This window comes from Sinohyriopsis cumingii, chromosome 13, assembly GCF_028554795.1.
Source record: "Sinohyriopsis cumingii isolate HCF-2022 chromosome 13, ASM2855479v2, whole genome shotgun sequence".
Classification (NCBI taxonomy): domain Eukaryota; kingdom Metazoa; phylum Mollusca; class Bivalvia; order Unionida; family Unionidae; genus Sinohyriopsis; species Sinohyriopsis cumingii.
In genome coordinates, this window is record NC_142973.1 from 26,908,303 (window position 1) to 26,925,797 (window position 17,495).

General features: G+C 35.0%; 1 protein-coding gene across 1 annotated transcript in view; it reads left to right on the plus strand.

Annotated features, from left to right (window-relative positions):
• The first annotated feature begins 843 nt into the window (after positions 1-843).
• Positions 844-17,495, plus strand: part of LOC149785091 (RUN domain-containing protein 1-like) — a 67,307-nt gene continuing 50,655 nt past the window's right edge. Inside the window, exons 1-5 of the mRNA XM_089978836.1 lie at positions 844-985; positions 2,338-2,481; positions 6,245-6,389; positions 8,171-8,263; positions 15,398-15,505. Coding sequence (XP_089834962.1) covers positions 2,339-2,481; positions 6,245-6,389; positions 8,171-8,263; positions 15,398-15,505 — 489 coding nt within the window. The 5' untranslated portion in view covers positions 844-985; position 2,338. The remainder of the gene's footprint in view (positions 986-2,337; positions 2,482-6,244; positions 6,390-8,170; positions 8,264-15,397; positions 15,506-17,495) is intronic.

Genomic DNA, 17,495 nt, shown 5'->3' on the forward strand with positions numbered 1-17,495 from the left:
ATTTCAAGACCTATTGTAACAAAAAGATTCAACACATCAACTTTACCCCCCCCCCCAAAAAAAACGCTTAATTAAAAAGAAGACACAAACACACGAAATGTACCACATTAAAAGTGAAAACTATAATATTGGAGTATGCAAAATAGATAGTGTGTGTGTGTGTGTGTGTGTGTGTGTGTGTGTGTGTGTGTTTATAGTTGATAGTTGAAGATTTAATAAATGCATTAGTATTTGTACATTATAAAATAAAATCACAGCAACTAAAATGAAATTTAAAAAATAAGATGTTGAACACGTTTTCAGTTTTAAATCTTTGATCTTTGACCATTGAAAACAAAAGAAAAAAATTAATTAACAACCAGACGCATTTTTTAAATCACTTTTTCAAACGTTTTGGATATATGTGGCAAACATCATCAAAAAAAAAAAAAAAAAAAGAAGGGGGAAAATGATCAAAGACAAACAACAGAATATTTTTGAAATGCTTCAGAACATTCGTATTCTTATATGATACTCGTACCTGGCACAGAAATAAAAAAAAAAAATGTTAGGTATTGTTCGGCCTTTCTCTTATTACTGGCTATTAACGAAAATCCCAATGTAAACATATCGAAACATCTAACCCTGATGATACAACATTTAAATCTGAGTAGAAATTATGTTGACTAGAAATGTTGTGAAATCAGGACCAGCATTTTCCTTGCGTTTTTTTTTTTTTTTTTTCTTTTCTTTCTTTTTCCTCATGCTGTAATTCGGGTACTGAAACAAGTGGTCCTCGCTCTCTGCATTTTGTTGACTACCATATAAAATTTTACGAAACTTAACATAGCGAGGTATCTTTTCTTCGGAAAGTGCCCGGATATTCATAAACGTTATGTTTTCTCTTAAAACAGACCAATAAAGCTGTATAATTTTGGTCTGAAAAATGTATTAAAATATTTGGATAGACGGCAGTATTCTGGCGATCCCATTCAGCAAAGAGCAGGTAGCATTGATGAACAGTCTGTAATGTTTTCGTCTTTAATGGATGACCATATGGCCACGGCAGTATCTGTTTGAGATGGACGATCGATTTTAATGTTCTATGTACAGAATCTGTTAATTAAGAAATTATTAAAAAATTTTGCTGCACATTTACCATCTGAATAATTAAGACGATTTAAAATAAATTCTTAGAGACCCTTGAAAAGATTAAAAAGCAATTTTATTTGACCAGCAAGCTTTTTTGTTATGTATTTTTCTTGTATAGCTCTTGGCTAACTCAATAATCTTACAGTATAACACGTCCAGCTTGAGAGTTATGATGAGGCAACATGTTATTCCCAGTACATACAGTATAGCGTGTTGCCCGGTTAACTGTCTCGGGAAATAGAGGCCAAAGTTTCACGAAAATCTACTTGAACAGAATGTTCACATTCCATGGCTACCATTGTATTTGCATTTTAACCAAAGTTGATGTCTTTGGGACTTGAAAATGCATCCATGTTTTAGACATAAGTGTGTTGGCAGTTACAAGCGTACTTAGTCCTACGTGTAAGACTTTGATGCTGATATTTATGTTTTGGGCATCAGGGTCTTCCTGCCTAATGGCACTGTGTAGCGCGTTTTGATGTTGACTAACATCGTAACGAAAGTCAAATTTTCTGTAATATCTCACACAACTGGCAATAATAATAACACTGCTTTTCTACAAAGTAAAGTCATAATGTTTTAGTCAGACTTTACTTACTCTGGTGTCTTTTTCTCTTAAATTCAAATTCTCACAAAAGAAATGGACCAGTTTTCAAATATGATAGTCACAATGAACATACTGAAAATCGTTGAACAAATGGATGGTCATATCAACATGGGTTTTTTACCTGAAGTCTTCAAATGGCATCTGGTTTGGCCTAAATGAAAATGATTTGAAAATCTTATAGCTCAAGATTATCAGAGTTGTATTTAACACTTGCCAGTTAAAAAGAAGGAATCTAAAGATCATTTTTTATGGTTGATCCTATGTTCTCAAGTTTACATTGTTTTTAGCAGGTGAGGTTCTGCTGTAATTGAAATAGATTTTGCTGATATGTACAGTATTTGCAGAATATCAGTTTAACCCTGCCTAAAGGAAAAGGAGTGTGCTAGGGCTTAAAGGTTGTATGATATAAGGTTATGAGTAACAAAGGAATTTTGAAGACATGCTTCATTTATTGTCAACCAGAAAAGTACCTCATATAGGATTTTTCACACAATGTGTGTTTGTTAGTGATTAGGGTACATTTGTTTACTATAATATAGATCATTATTATAAGTGTCAGACTAAACTACAACCATCATTTATGTGCATTTTCATTTCAGCATGATGCAAGAAACAACTGTCTCGGATGAGAATAATGGCTATGATAGTTTTGATGAACAAAACAATGAGAGACCAACAGAGAGATGGGCACCTTTAGGTGCAGCTTCCAATCCTGAACCGCCTCTTTCAGGGGTAGAAGAACGGTAAGATTGTTAGATATGACCAGCTTGAGATTTTCCTGGAAATTGTAGAGTTTGCTGCATTTGCAAATTAAAAAACAAAAATGGCAGATTGCAAGAGAGGTTTCATTTTGACCTTTCCTCCAAAACCCCTATTACTTCGAATACTGTGTCCCATCAGACTTCAATGATGACTTGAATTTACCTTTAAAGTACTTCAGTAACTCGTGCTAATTTCTTTGATTCTAAATTATTGTTTAATTACTTTTATTAATTGTTCTTATATCAAACTGTCAGTTATCATTTACAATGTCTAAAGTATTTAGAGTGAAAAAATAAGACATTCTGTAATATTTTACAATTTGCTCACTTAGAACACTGTCAAAGTATGAAGTAATCTGGGAAGATTGCAACATCACCATTGATGAGATCATGCATCCTGGTGACTTTATTGACTCGCCTAATATTTGAGATACATCGCATGAGATAGCAAATGACATAGATGGCTTTTTTTGGGTAACCTTAAGAGTGCATTGTTAATTTTTACATGCTCCTTTCAAATCCTAAAGGGGCCCTGAGTGACCGAGCAGTCTAAAGCGCTCTCCATTACTGATCACTGCCATGTCACCTCTGTCTACAGTATAACTGTAAGTGTTATTTTTCCGGGTCAATGTTACTGATCCAGAAGTGATCGTGTACACAATGTTGTCCGTGATTTTGTTCATCTCTTTTAATTTAGCGACGATGTCAGTGATTCCTTTGGCAGTGTGTGCGAATGTTGATTATGCCCGATTAAGGTCTCACTGTAACGATGCCACCATGTCAGAGATTGGGGCCCCGAGTGGCCGAGTGGTCTAAAGTGCTCTCCATTACGGATCACTGCCATCTCACCTCTATCTACAACATATTTCCAAGAAAACAGGTTTCTTCAGTTTGAAACTTTGCCTCACAGATTCATTTTATTGATATCATATGTTGTGAAACAGTCTAAACCTTTAAAGAAAATGGCACCAGATGTTAAGCACAGCAGGCTTAATGGTGTGAGATGTGAATGAAATGTGACTGAAACTAATAGAGCAGTTGGATCTTTTCACACTTAAAAACATGTCAGGTCAGAAAAAAGAAAAAAGGATAAAATAATACCATATTACAAACTTTAAAAAAGAATAAGAGAGTCATGTAATACAGCACTTTGATTGAGCACATCATCTAGCTGATTGCTGAATTCGTGACTTCACAAACATTCAGCCATGGTTAGACATGTAGACTAATTCAAGTGAGTGTTGAATATAAATAATTTGCAAGTATGTTTTGTGTTTGTATTCTGGTTCAGTTTCGCATCGATTCTGCCTATTTCGGATAGGAATTTTGAACAGTGCAGAACCAGGATAGTAGCACAAATAAAATTTACATTTTTCATACAGTGTACTGTAATTATTGCATGCGATATCTAGATAACACCTTTTATACTCAGATTACATTTTTTTTGCCACTTACATTAGCAATAATTACACTTATACGTCGCTTTGTGTTGGCATGTATGCACATGCAAGGGCACAGCCTAAGGAAAATATTGTATCAGCATCACAACAGGTTACCTTCACAGATTATTTTGTAGTTTTGCAATGACACTGGCTGCTACTTCTGCTAGATTTGTTGGGGCTGATTTTTATAAATCTAAATTATTCCCATGTATAAGGCTGTACAGTCCCTAACCTGTATCTTACATGAAACTCCAAGCTGCTGTACATATGTTAGGAGACTGGAAACAGGATAATGGGGAGGTAACTCCCTTTGCTACAGACCAATTCACCAAATGAGTTATTTATGGGTAACATAAATGAAGAAACCAATTTTGTTTTATGTAAAATTTATTTTTGCTATAACACCTGATCATAATATGGACTCGCACGCCCTAGCCATCCCTGCAGTTACATCCCTGTTAGAGCTGGCACATTCACTCCAGTATTAACTGACCATGTTTGGTGCCAAGCCCTTTGAGGGGAGAAAGCACTAGCCTGTCTTATATCTAGGCAAAGAGATGACTTCGTAGCAATTTTTTTTGCTGTGGTGATGATTTTTGTAGCTTTGGAAAGCTGGATTTTTAAGGTAATGAATCTACTCCTTAAAAATATTTTACTTTAAAATTTATTTTTATGTTGTCCTTCTGTGTGCATGATGTCCATGCTTGGCAGCAGGATATCTACTATACTTCAGACCATGAAAAGTTTTACACTTTATCATGGTCATAAGTAGATAACCTGATTAGATTTTAAGATTGGTTGATGTGTTTAAAGTTATCAACAGCACTTGGGATGATTATTTAACAGCGATAATACTCAAAGAACCAGCTGACTTTGGTGTACTAGGTATTTTTGTATGAAAACTATTCAGAGTATTAAATAAATTACTTCGAATCGACAGTTCATTCGAATATGGCAGCTCAAATTTCCCACAATTCATCACTTCCTGAGACGTAGGTTGTTGGCCCTGACTAGTAGTAAATGAATGTAATGTATCAAGATAAAGAAAGATCAAGGTAATTGAAAAGTTTCCATGTTTCTTCAATAGTGTACAATAGATTTTGGTGCTGTTTGGTTGTGTATTATTATACCTTGTCTCTAGCTCAGATTTTTTCTTTTTCAATGAACTTCTTCAGTGCATGTTTGCAAGGTTCATAAATTGGAAACAATGCACATTTTATTGAGATCATATCCACTGCACGGTAGTTGTCAGATGCGACTCTATGAGAAAGCATTGTATGCAGAGCTTATCTCAGCGAGAAGATGCAGCAACTCCATTTGCTTAAGCTGTCAGCTACAGCCCTCTTGGTCCTCTTGTTTGTTGAAACTTGTACATCTAATGATCATTATCAGATGCTATCACCTGTGATTTTCTATCTTGTAATACAGATTCCAGTGTGAAAGATCGTTTCTAGATTTATGTCAACGAAAAAAAACATTCTGTCTTGTATTGCTTTACAAAGACAGAATGATAATGTCTTAACATAACATAAATTAATCAACTGTATTGAAGACTGTCATCTGTAAGTATGGTATATACTCGCTTATAAGTCAAGTCAAACTACAAATAACAAAGATCCTGATCTGTTGAGGCATAATGCACCTGCAAATCATGGTCTGTGTTGTTTGTTCTACTGATTACTCCTAACAAACTGCACAGACCAAGACCTGCTGGCACATTATGTGACAGCAGATCTGGGTCAGTGCAGTTTGCAGCTGGACTCATAAGTGACTACATACAGTATTTCAGGTTTCAGGGGTCAAATGATTACAGTGCATTGTTCAGTTAGTAACACGACTATATGCAAATTAGTTTTGATGCATTGAATCCTGCTTATACAAATCCCAGTTTATTTGACTTTTATTTTGAAAGCGTAATCAAGCTGGGTATGTAATATATTAAAAAAACGCATACATGTTTTGTTCTGAGTTTGGGAAAAGAAATAATTTTATATGGCTTCAAAATATGTCTGGCCTGACTGCCTGGACGTATCCCTTGTACCATATCAGACTCATTCTTTCTGCCAACTCGGAACAAAACACATGCAGTTTTGTCTATGTATCTCCTGTGAACTATATGATACATATCAGTATTTTTTAACTGCACACTTTTCATAATATAATTGTATCATGATGAAGGTGGTGATAGACATCTGTAATATTATATTGCTTGATAATGCTTAACTTCATTGTCGTATATAAGATGATGGTGATGATGATTGTCATCATCATCATCTTAGACATTATAATTCTTACCCTTCCAGGCATCCAAGTCATTTAGAACAGTTGACACAATTAGAAGAAGAACAGGAACAGCTGAACACCTCTCTCCTGGCCCTAACCACCCATTTTGCTCAAGTTCAGTTTCGCCTGAAACAGATTGTCAGTGCTGAGCCAGATGAAAAAGAAGTAAGTGTCCATCTGTCCTAAGATAGGCATTCCATTGTTTGATTTTTAAACAGTTCAGCGTAATCAGTTCAACACCCACCCACCCCATCCAACCCCCACAGAATATCAATATGACTGACTGTTCAAATCTTTTTTATTGTACTTAAATTTATGGCTTGATACTGTGATTGTCCAAAAAAGCTGTATCTGTCTGACTGTAGAACATTTTAAAAAATATAGGTCACACTGAGTGATTTTCCATTCAGCAATGCCTTCATCTTGTTAATGACATGTTGCATCCGAACATGATTGTTATTTAGGCTCTAGGAGCATCTTCGCTAGCCAAGGTTCCTGTGATAACCCTATCTTCACTTTGGCATATTGAGCAGATATTTCTGTGCTTCAGGTCTGTGAATTTCATTGGATGCGGCGGAAAGACACTGCATCTAATCAAAATTAAAATGTTCAGATTTGAACACTGTTCCTACATGATTGAGACAAAGGGAACACAGCTTAAATGGACTGATAAATACGCAGTTTTCCAGTGCCAGTCCCTGTTTGCACAAATACCTTTCACTCAAATACACATGTAATGGCTTCTGTCTGGCACATAGTCATACTTTCGATGTTAAACTTCCAAAGTATACTTTTTAGGCTAATTGCCTCCACCATTTTTGACCGATGTACAGTGCACCATGCTGTTGGCTAGTTGGCATTACATGCTAAGGGAGGCAACTCATGAAATCCAATTGATGTCAATGAACGAAACAACAATACATCTGTTTGATCCACTAAGGTGTAGATAGGGTTATCATATCTGAACCTTGGCTAGCAAAAATGCTCTGGCAGTGGAGGAATCTTGTTTGTTTTTTTTTTTTTATAGTTACTAACTTCTTAGCATTTCATTGCCAATGCATTATTTTACAATCACTTTATTAATTTTCCAATACAGATAGCTGTTAAAATTGAGTCATTTTTTAATAGGTACTCATTTATCATAATGACTGAAATTTAATAAAACTATGCTACAAAATTACTGCAGCACATTGGATAAAAAAAACTGCACTTCATTTATCACATAACTTTTTATTTTTGGCTTTGAGGGATTTCAGTTCCTTCATGCATATGGCATAGTGTCAATTCTCTTTAACAAATATAGTTTGCACTGCTAAATACAGTATCAAACTTTTTAGTCTTGCTGAAATTAGTAACAAAGGATTTATCCAATGGCCTTCATCAATTTGAAATGTCAAAGGAGACAGCTCAGATATTGGTAAATAGTTATCTTCCTTGGATATTGTTCTGTTGATGTTAGAACTGGAAACAAAAAGTTAAAAGAAAAACTTTTGAAAGGAAAACACCACAATAAATTAGAAATTCCTCTGAGAATGTTTCAAATGTTAATGTAAATTCTCTTTTAAAATCTAAAGAAAAAAAACTCTTGAAAATTTGTGTATATTATTTTAGAGTAGTGTAATTATGATAGTAAAAAGGATTCCAGTAGCAATATCTATGGAGTTATGTTCTTATGTTGGAACTTATGTAGGTTATTATCATTTTAACCTTCCAAGCCATCAGTGTTCTCAGTACTTTGATTCAGTAATGTAATTTCATAATACTATCAAGCATCATATCAAAGTATGCTTTAAATTACTTATGGCATAATATTATTACAATAGTGAATATAAACACTGTGGTAAATTGTTGTTTCTGTTATTGTTGTTATGCCTTCGATTACCTGTGACAATGTTATAACAGTAGTGATTATAAACACTGGTAAATTGTTGTTTCTGTATTTTTAGTCCTTATTAAAAGAACTAGAGGAATTTGCCTTCAAAGGTATCCCTGATGTGCGTGGAAGCAAAGTTCAAGATGCACAGTTATTGGAAGAAATGGTAAGATTTTTTAGAAGTAACTTTTTATTCAGAGATTGATTTGATTTCTATGTTATGATGATAATGATGAAGTCCATTTATATATGACATTACTGCTGGAATTTTTTTATATTTCTATGAGGTTAGCATACATGCCAACCATTACGCTTTTGGCGTAATCATTACACTTTTTTCTGCTAAATTACGCCTTACGCATAAATGTATTCGGATTGCATGTTTTCGGTATATCCCCCTCCAAAAAGTTAATAATTTATTTTCTCATTTTTGTTAACATCCCATTAAGCCCACAGACAGTATTCTAGAAGAGATGACTTCTTTGTAACTATGACATAAGAGTACACTTGTCCATAGACTGTCATGCACTTTCCTAACAGTATTATGTCTATTTAAAGCAGCTGCCCTATTTCCAAGAAACATGCTGGTTTCTACTTTCAAACTTTTGATCTCAGTTTATATTGATAGCATCTGGATGGCTTAGTTAGGAGATAACAGACTGGTTTTCTAACTTCTAATCTTTGCTTGCAGACTTTTCTTTGTTCTAATTCATATCTGGTACAGAACCAGTCTTTAGGTATTTGGTGCTAAAAGTCAAGTCAGATTTATTTTAGTTGATGCATGTGTTAGAGCAAAAATGTTCTTCAAATAATTTCACAGATGGATTAGGAAAAGACGAAAAACCAATTCAGAGATGAATACATGAATTACACAATACAGTATTCCATTCTAGGGAAGCTTCACGCCCCTTGCAGGTTGTGTGGAAAGGATTTTAATATTGGTCAAGGTGGTAAAACAAAGAAACCTTGAATTAGCTTGTTTTACTAACTCCAATACTAAGGTAACTTCTTTTTTTACAGCAGAACTAAATTGTGGACACAAATTTTATAAATGCAGAGGTGTTATGTACCGAGTTCTTAATACAACACAGACTACCCTTAGTGGTAGAAGACTACATTGGTCCTTTGTTCAAACGGATGTTTCCTGATTCCAAAATTGCAGAAAATATGCATGTGCAAGAACTAAATCATCTATTATTGTTAGGTATTTAGCAGAAGATACTAAACTTAAAATTGCAGGAGCCACGAAAATTGGGCCGTTTAGTATTGCAACAGACAGGAGTAGTGATTATGATGACAAAAGGTTGTACCCAGTCTGTGTAAAAGACTTGGACAATGAAAAGGACAAAGTCAGAGTGCTCTTCTTTTGTTACCAGAATTAACAGTAGATTCCAGTGGAGAAAGCATTTTTTTATTTGCTTGATAATGCTTTTAATAAACATAAGTTGGCAGAACTGTATGGGTTTTCAGCTGATACTGCATCAGTGATGACTGGAATTCATAAAAGAGTTGTATTCTCTATTTTGAAAAATGTCTCCATCATTGTACAAATCAGGTTGTCTCTGTCATATGATGCACCATGCTGCAGGAAAAGCTGTTATGCATTAAATAAATATAAGTTGGCAGAACTGTATGGCTGCTGATAAATTAAAAGGAGAACTCCTGAAGTATCAAGTTGGCACTCTACCTGACGATGTACTTCATGCAAAGAGAGTTGATTTTTTTCATCTTATTTCCCAACTAAAAGACCCAATAACTGGAAGATATAAATTTCCTCTTCTTTGTCAGGTTATGAAAGGAATATTGGTTCTTTACCATTCTAATGCTGACTGAGAGATTGTTCAGTATTGTTAACAAAAATAAAACTGAATTCAGATCCAGGCTCTGTAACCCAGCGCTTAGTGCTCTAATGGTGTGCAAAACATTCATAGTCTCAGCTGGTACAAAGTGTTTTGAAATGCAATATGAGAGTCTGTTGCTTTTTTAATTGATGTTAAAAGTCCAGAGGGATAAATAAATCATTTTGTACATCTGTTCATTGAATTTTTATCATGTTTTATGTGGATTACTCTTTTTGTCCACTTGGATTACACTTTTTCCTCACCAGGGGTTGGCATGTATGGGTTAGCAGAGTTCGTAGAGGTTTCATGGCCAGATATGTGCAGCTTTGTCATTAAAAGCTGCCATACAATGGAACTGGCTGTTTAATTTGATTTTTTTATGCTGGTCTTTTGTTCCGAAAATCCCGTATTAAATGTACATGAATTGTTCTTTTCTGCCATCTGTTTGTCTCTGGTGGCAAAACATATCACTTTTCTGACAGCATTGTCATCATCATCAGTAATATATAGGTGCTGTGCTAAAGTCTTTTGAAAGTCACACGTCATCTATTCCAGTAGCTACACTTACCTGAAACTTTTGGATGATTATAAACAATGTTGTAACCTTGATTGCAACAAGCAGCTTAATGAATTATGAAACAGATTTCATGGCCACTAACTTCAGTTTCACTTATCATATAATATTACATTTATGACAAGGCCCCAGGTGGCTCAGTGGTATAAGGTGTTTACCTTTACAGATAGGTACCTAATGATGCTACTTGTAAAACTTTACCAATTTTATCCAAGTTTTCTGATCAGTTATTTCTGCACATTTTGGAGATAAGTGCATGAGAAGAAAAATATAGTCTGGCCAAGTGAGAGTCTTTATGACAAGTTTGATGAATCCAGAGCTGTTTCTCCCTCTCTAGGGTTTCACAGAGCATGCACAATTCATCCAGTTTTTTTTTTTTTTCTTTATTTAAAGTATGAAAATAGGTATACATTTTCATCTGCACAAAAGAAAATTATTTCAGATATTGCTACAAATTACTATTCATGATATTATTATGGTCTAATTGTTTGGTGTTCTGGCAGTTGATTTGTAACATGGGGCTCACTGTCAGTTTTGGACCAACTTTTAATTTGTTGCATCCTTTATCATACTAATCATGTTTTGTAGTTGTGATGCATTTCATTAAAAGATGGCCTAGTGGTTAGAGTGTCTGCCTCGGATACGGAAGGTCGTGGGTTCAATCCCTGGCAGAGTCATACAAAAGACTTACAAAAATGGTACTAACAGTTGCCTCGCTTGGCGCTCAGCATTAAGAGGCTAGTGTTGGGACTGGTTGACCTGGTGTCAGGATAATGTGACTGGGTGGGACAACATGCTACATGTCAGCGACATGATTCCCCAGTGCTAGACATCACTATAAACTGTCTCACTGCAGACATCATAGCGATATGACTGAATAATTGTTAAAGCTACGTTAAAAATCCAAATCACACACACATTCATTAAAGGAACATGGGCCGGGACTGATAGTCAGGCCTAAGTTACAAATAGATCACCATCCTATGATAGGTAAGTGAATAGGACTAAAATTCATCAGACAGCAAGAAACAATGATAAAAAAATAAGATTATACTTTAATATCAACTGTAGAGTTTAGTGTTAGGACTGTTAGGCCTGGTGTCAGAATAATGTGAATGGGTTGGTCATGATGCTATATGTCTGCAGCATGATGCCTAGTGCTTGACATCACTGTAACTGCCACACTTCAGACATAGTGATATGACTGGAAAATTGTTCAAGTTACATTAAGTATCCAATTCACACACTTTAATATCAACTTTAATTACAATATTCATACTATTGGGATATTTGGGTGCTGGCAGAATTAATGTTGCGCAGAGTCCATATACCTGTTAGTGTGCACAAGGTTGGATGAAAATCCATCCACTGCAATACATTACAGTGCAATAATCATGACATATACATTTTTATACTCATAGGAGAAATTGTGTAAATAAAATATTTGCATGACAAACATTTCATCAGGTTATTTCACCTTTGTATTATCACACACACCCACCCTCCAACAGTGAGTGAAATTTGGTAATACTCCATGCTTTTATCAACCTCATTATAGATTAATACCACTACAAAATCATGGAAATGAAAGCAGCACAGGTTTTTACTGTGAGACCCAAGTAATCGGTAGAAAAGTAGACCACAAATGGACAGTTTTCTGCAAATTTACTTTCCCTGAAAATTGCCCAGCAGGTGCCAACATAGAGTTAGTCCTAGCTAAAAACTCAACATTGGCTGACATATGTTCATGATGCCTTTGCTAATAATGATCAAGATAATATAGGTTATTTTATCCACCAACCCAACCCACCCCAGCCTTAAAAATTTACCCCTAGGCCCAACATATGAAACTGTTTAGTGCTACCTCTGACTGAAATTTGATGAGAACAAACAGGTTAGATAGTAACCTTTAGCTTTATAAATGTTAAATACAGCTTATGCCTTTCACAGAAATTTTCTGGTAATAAACCTGCATATTTCCATCAAATATTAAACGTTATCATGACATCATCATTCTCAGAGATTTTACTTTACTGAGAGTATGTCAGGATAGTTTGAAAACATATTATTTCTTAAAACTTAAGTTTTAAATGTAGGAAAATGAGAGTTAAAGAATAATTACAATAGTGTGAGGTGAGAAGTATAGAGTGACTTTCCTCTTTTACAATGCTGGTTTGACCAATAAAAAATTACTGAAGGGAGATAATTCCTTAACATTAAAGATATGATATTTTACAATGACGGATTCATTACAATAACAAACTATCTGGAAATGAACTTGACCATTGTAAGAAGTGTTAACTGATTTTGAATGGTTCTTAGATCCTTAAAAATATTTGAAAATTTGGGGTTGGCTTGTAAAATCTTTGAAATTGTTGGAAAAGTTCTTTAATTTTTTAATCTATTATTTTCTCTGAGGAAATAAGAACATTAAAGCTGAATAAAATATCTATCTTTTTCACATTAAATTTTTTTTTATTTTCATATTTTCAAACAAAATGTGAATAAATAATAAAATAGGATAAAATTGAGTGGATTAAATGACACACCATACCATTTGAAGTTGCTGTTTTTTTGTATTGGTGCATTCATTGCATTTGCAAAATGAAAACAGAACATGACCCCATCTATGACTGAGCAGTGTGTGCGATTAAAAAGGAGCACAGAATGTGACCCCATCTATGACTGAGCAGTGTGTGCAATTAAAAAGGAGAGCATTACCCACTTTACAGTTGGTGAAAGTTGTTAGGGTCAGAAAGTGATGTGCAAGACATGCAACAAAGTTAAATGACATTTCCAGCATTTGAGAAAGTGTGTGAAAAGTAAAAACCAGAATAGAATCACAATAACAAATTTGTCTGCTATCATCTTGCACTCAGTTTTGGAATATTGACTGTTAGTTCACCAGTTTTCTCATCAGCATTTGAAATTTGAAATATTGAATAGCTGAATCTAAAATAAAGAAATTGAAGAATATCTCTGTTAGTATTTTTGTTTTTTTATTCCTCTTTTACCTGTTAATGCAGTAATAAACAAAGTAACATGCATAGAAAGTTCAGTTCTCTTTAGAAAATACAGTGGTCCCCCTTCCCTCTTATATGGCCACCCCTTCTGCACCGGGGAAAATGGCCTTATAAGACAAGTGGCCTTTCCAGAGGGGAGTAAATTTTTTGTGAGAAGTACATGTAATGTACATAGTACGAAAGCTACATACTTCAAAGCATTTAATATCTTCATTTAATATCTTCATTTAAAAGTAACATTAATTATTAAAAGGTTCTTCTTGTTATAATAAAAGACTTATTTCAACTGAATATACATTAATAGTTCTTATTCGTGACATACGCGTGATATGCGAGCAGGTATTGTTGTCATGCACATTGCAAAACCATTCAAAAACGTCATTTTAATCTTGGTACATACATAATTTTCTTTCCATTGTTCCATTTTCCCACTGCTGCTGAATAACCTCCTTGTCGGTTATGACATTGATTAGTTGAGTCATTTCAACATAAAATTGTTTTATTCAAGTCTTTTCCAGATACAATTGTTCGTCAAGTCCCACCTCCCCTGATGTGGTTGAGTAGAATAACCGACTTTCTTCAAAAATAAGTCTCCAATTACGTGATGACATGTTAATGTTTGGTAATGATTTATTCAGATGTTGCTAACTGTATGCGATTTAATTATGCAGACAAAACTTTTGTTAATTGGATGAAATGCATTCTTTGTAAAGGAAGCCATAATTGTGTTGACACGTGATTTTTCGGTCTTTGTCTGGTACTCTGTTTTGTTCAAGATTAATTTCTATGTGTGTGTTAATGCACAAAATCTATTTTTAACCTATGCTGACCCTGTTATGACAATTACGTCTGGTTGTAACCATCAAAGAAAAGAACTCGACAGATGTGTGAAGCCCAAAACTCTATCATATCATAACATCATTAAGCCCATTTCCTGTAAACATTGGCTTTTATAGACAATGATACAATATTAATCTTACTGTTACATGTACTTTAGTCAACACTTCTTTCAGTCACTGAAACTTGACATTGGGAGACATGTATCAATGATAATCTGATTACTTACCTTACATCACGATATGAATTAATTATTGGTTCTGTATACATTTGAACAACAAAGTGGCCGCTCGTGAGGGAAACATTTGACATTTTTGTACTAATGTGCTGGTCGGGTTAGAGGGGTGGCCGTTCTTGAGGGGTAATTTTGAATACAAACTTGTCGATGCCAAGGGATTCTGGTCGTAAGAAGTGGGCGGCCTCTGGTTGGGTGGTGGTGGGGTACCGTTCAAGAGGGGGACTACTGTATGCTGTATAAAATCTTTTTTAAGCCAATGAAAACTTGCCAAGTCCAGGACTCTACAAACCATGTTGTGATTTTCAGTCAATGATACAATATTAATCTTACTGTTACATGTACACTTCTTTCAGTCACTGAAACTTGACATTGGGAGACATGTATCAATGATAGAGATAATCTGATTACTTACCTTACATCACGATATGAATTAATTATAGGTTCTGTATACATTTGAACAACAAAGTGGCCGCTTGTGAGGGGAACATTTGACATTTTTGTACTAATATGCTGACCGCTGGTCGTGTTAGAGGGGTGGCCGTTCTTGAGGGGTAATTTTGAATACAAACTTGTTGGTGCCAAGGGATTCTGGTCGTAAGAAGAGGGTGGCCTCTGGTCGGGGGGGGTGGGGTTGCCGTTCAAGAGGGGGACTACTGTATGCTGTATAAAATCTTTTGGAAGCCAATGAAAACTTGCCAGGACTGTACAAACCATGTTGTGATTTTCAGTCAAGATATTAAGTTTTATGAATTCAGGGCCAGCTTTTCAAACATTTTCTGTTTTTCAGAGTGACAAAGAGCATGAACTGAAAATAAGTCAGCAGCGAGAAAAACAACAAGAGTTGATAAAACAGTTAAAAGCACAACTGGAAGATCTGGAAACTTATGCATATGAGGTAACCCAGTCTGAGTTTCCATTTTTAGACCAGAAGAGTTTATGGGTCTGCCATTCGTCTGTTGTGTTGCATGTGTAATGTGTCATCCCTCCATACATTAGCACAAGTTTGTTATCACTACTTCTCTCAAGAATACAATGAAACATTATGTGCTTGTCCATCTCAAGGTCCAGTTAATCATTAATGAAAATGGTGTTGTTCATACAACCAATATGGCTGCCACATCAGCTGTCTGGAAAATCTTTTGTTATCAGTACTCCTTTTGAATGGATGGTCATATTGAAATTGAGCTTTCACTAACAGACTTCTTATGATGTCTAGTTGGTCTTAAATAAAAACCGTACCCATTTGACATCCAGTATGACCACTAGGGCATAACCGACTTTTGATCCGGAAATCGGATTCCACCGGATAATATGAACTTCCGATTAATCGGAGTCGGACAAGGCAGGAACGACCGATTCGGATAATAAAAATAATAAAGTTGAATTTCTATAGCACCGTGTCTAACACTGCGTGTCATTCGATAGTGCGTTAATAAAGTTAAATAAGAAGTCAGAAAAGTCCAATATGGTCAACACAACGGGGTGAAACGATAATACTTGAGTTAGACCGAAAGATTTAAATTTATTAAAATATATAATACAGTCCTACCCGTTTATGTCAACATCCTCAATAATGAAGGCATAATATTGAATACATTGACACATGCTAATGAGGTATTAAAAGAAAATGATTCCGCAAGAGACCAACTTTATAGGACCAAACAAAAGCCTGTTTTATTTTTATTTGACCGCGACATTAAAGCATGGTGGCAAGATCAACTAATTGTTGAACAAAGAATGGGTCGGAACTGGCAAAAAAATAAAAAATTTCATGGATTCTTTGTGGCTTTGAACTTCGTTGCATTTTGCTATAGTCCTGCCATATCCTTCCCCTTGTGACATCGGTGTGATATGCAAAACGTGTGTAACACGGTTTAAAAAGTTAATTTGAAAAACCTTTTAATTTAGCATTTCCGATTAATTGAATCGTATCCGGAATCGGAAAAATTTCATGCCCAAAATCCGGAATCGGAAATCAGTAGAAAAATGCTAATCGGTTATGCCCTAATGACCACACAGTGTACATTTTGAAAATCTTATCATTACTTCATCCAGATGGAATGTCATATTGATCTTTGGTTCTTATTATGATATCTAGTTGGTGTTACTTGAAAATGGTGCTGATCTGATCTCAAATATAAAGTCATGTTGATATGGGGTTTTCGGCAGAAGATCTCTTATGGTATCCAATTGGTTCTGAATGAAAATGATGTTGACCTAACATCAAACAATGTTTACTATCTTGTTAGACTACTCCTTCAAAATTTATGGTCCTATTGACATCGGTTTTTCAGCAAAGAGTTCTTAGGATATTTGGTTGCTTGTAAATGAAAATGGTGTTCCACAGACATCCAGCATGTTGAAAATGTTGTCGCTAATTCACCAAAATTGTAATGGTGCTGAGTTCGTTGTAAATAAAACTGGTGCTGATCTTACATCCAGTATAGCTGCCACAGCAGCTAATTTGAAAATCTTGTCATGCAAGAATATCACAGATGGTTTCAGCACTCAGCAGTTAGATAGAAGAAATTGTCTTAAATTCCTTGAAATTCTGTTCGGAAAGTCCTTTTGTTATAAGCCCACCATATGATGGTGTCTATTATGACATTGCCAGTCCATCTTTATAACCAAATTCCGTGTTACGTTCTGAACAGTAACTTGAGTTTTCCACCAACTATTGTTACCTGACTTTGTAAATAGTTTGCTTTTTGGCATAAAGGAAGAGGCCTGTCAATTTTGTGTTAAAAGGTAACAAGTTGGTGTCAATGGAATTGGAAGAGGAAAAATATTTTCTGCTTAGTAACATTAGTTGTACATCACAGATCTGGTCCATATTTTGTTGATGGCTTGGAGTACAGACAACCTTTTACTTTGGGGTCAAAGGT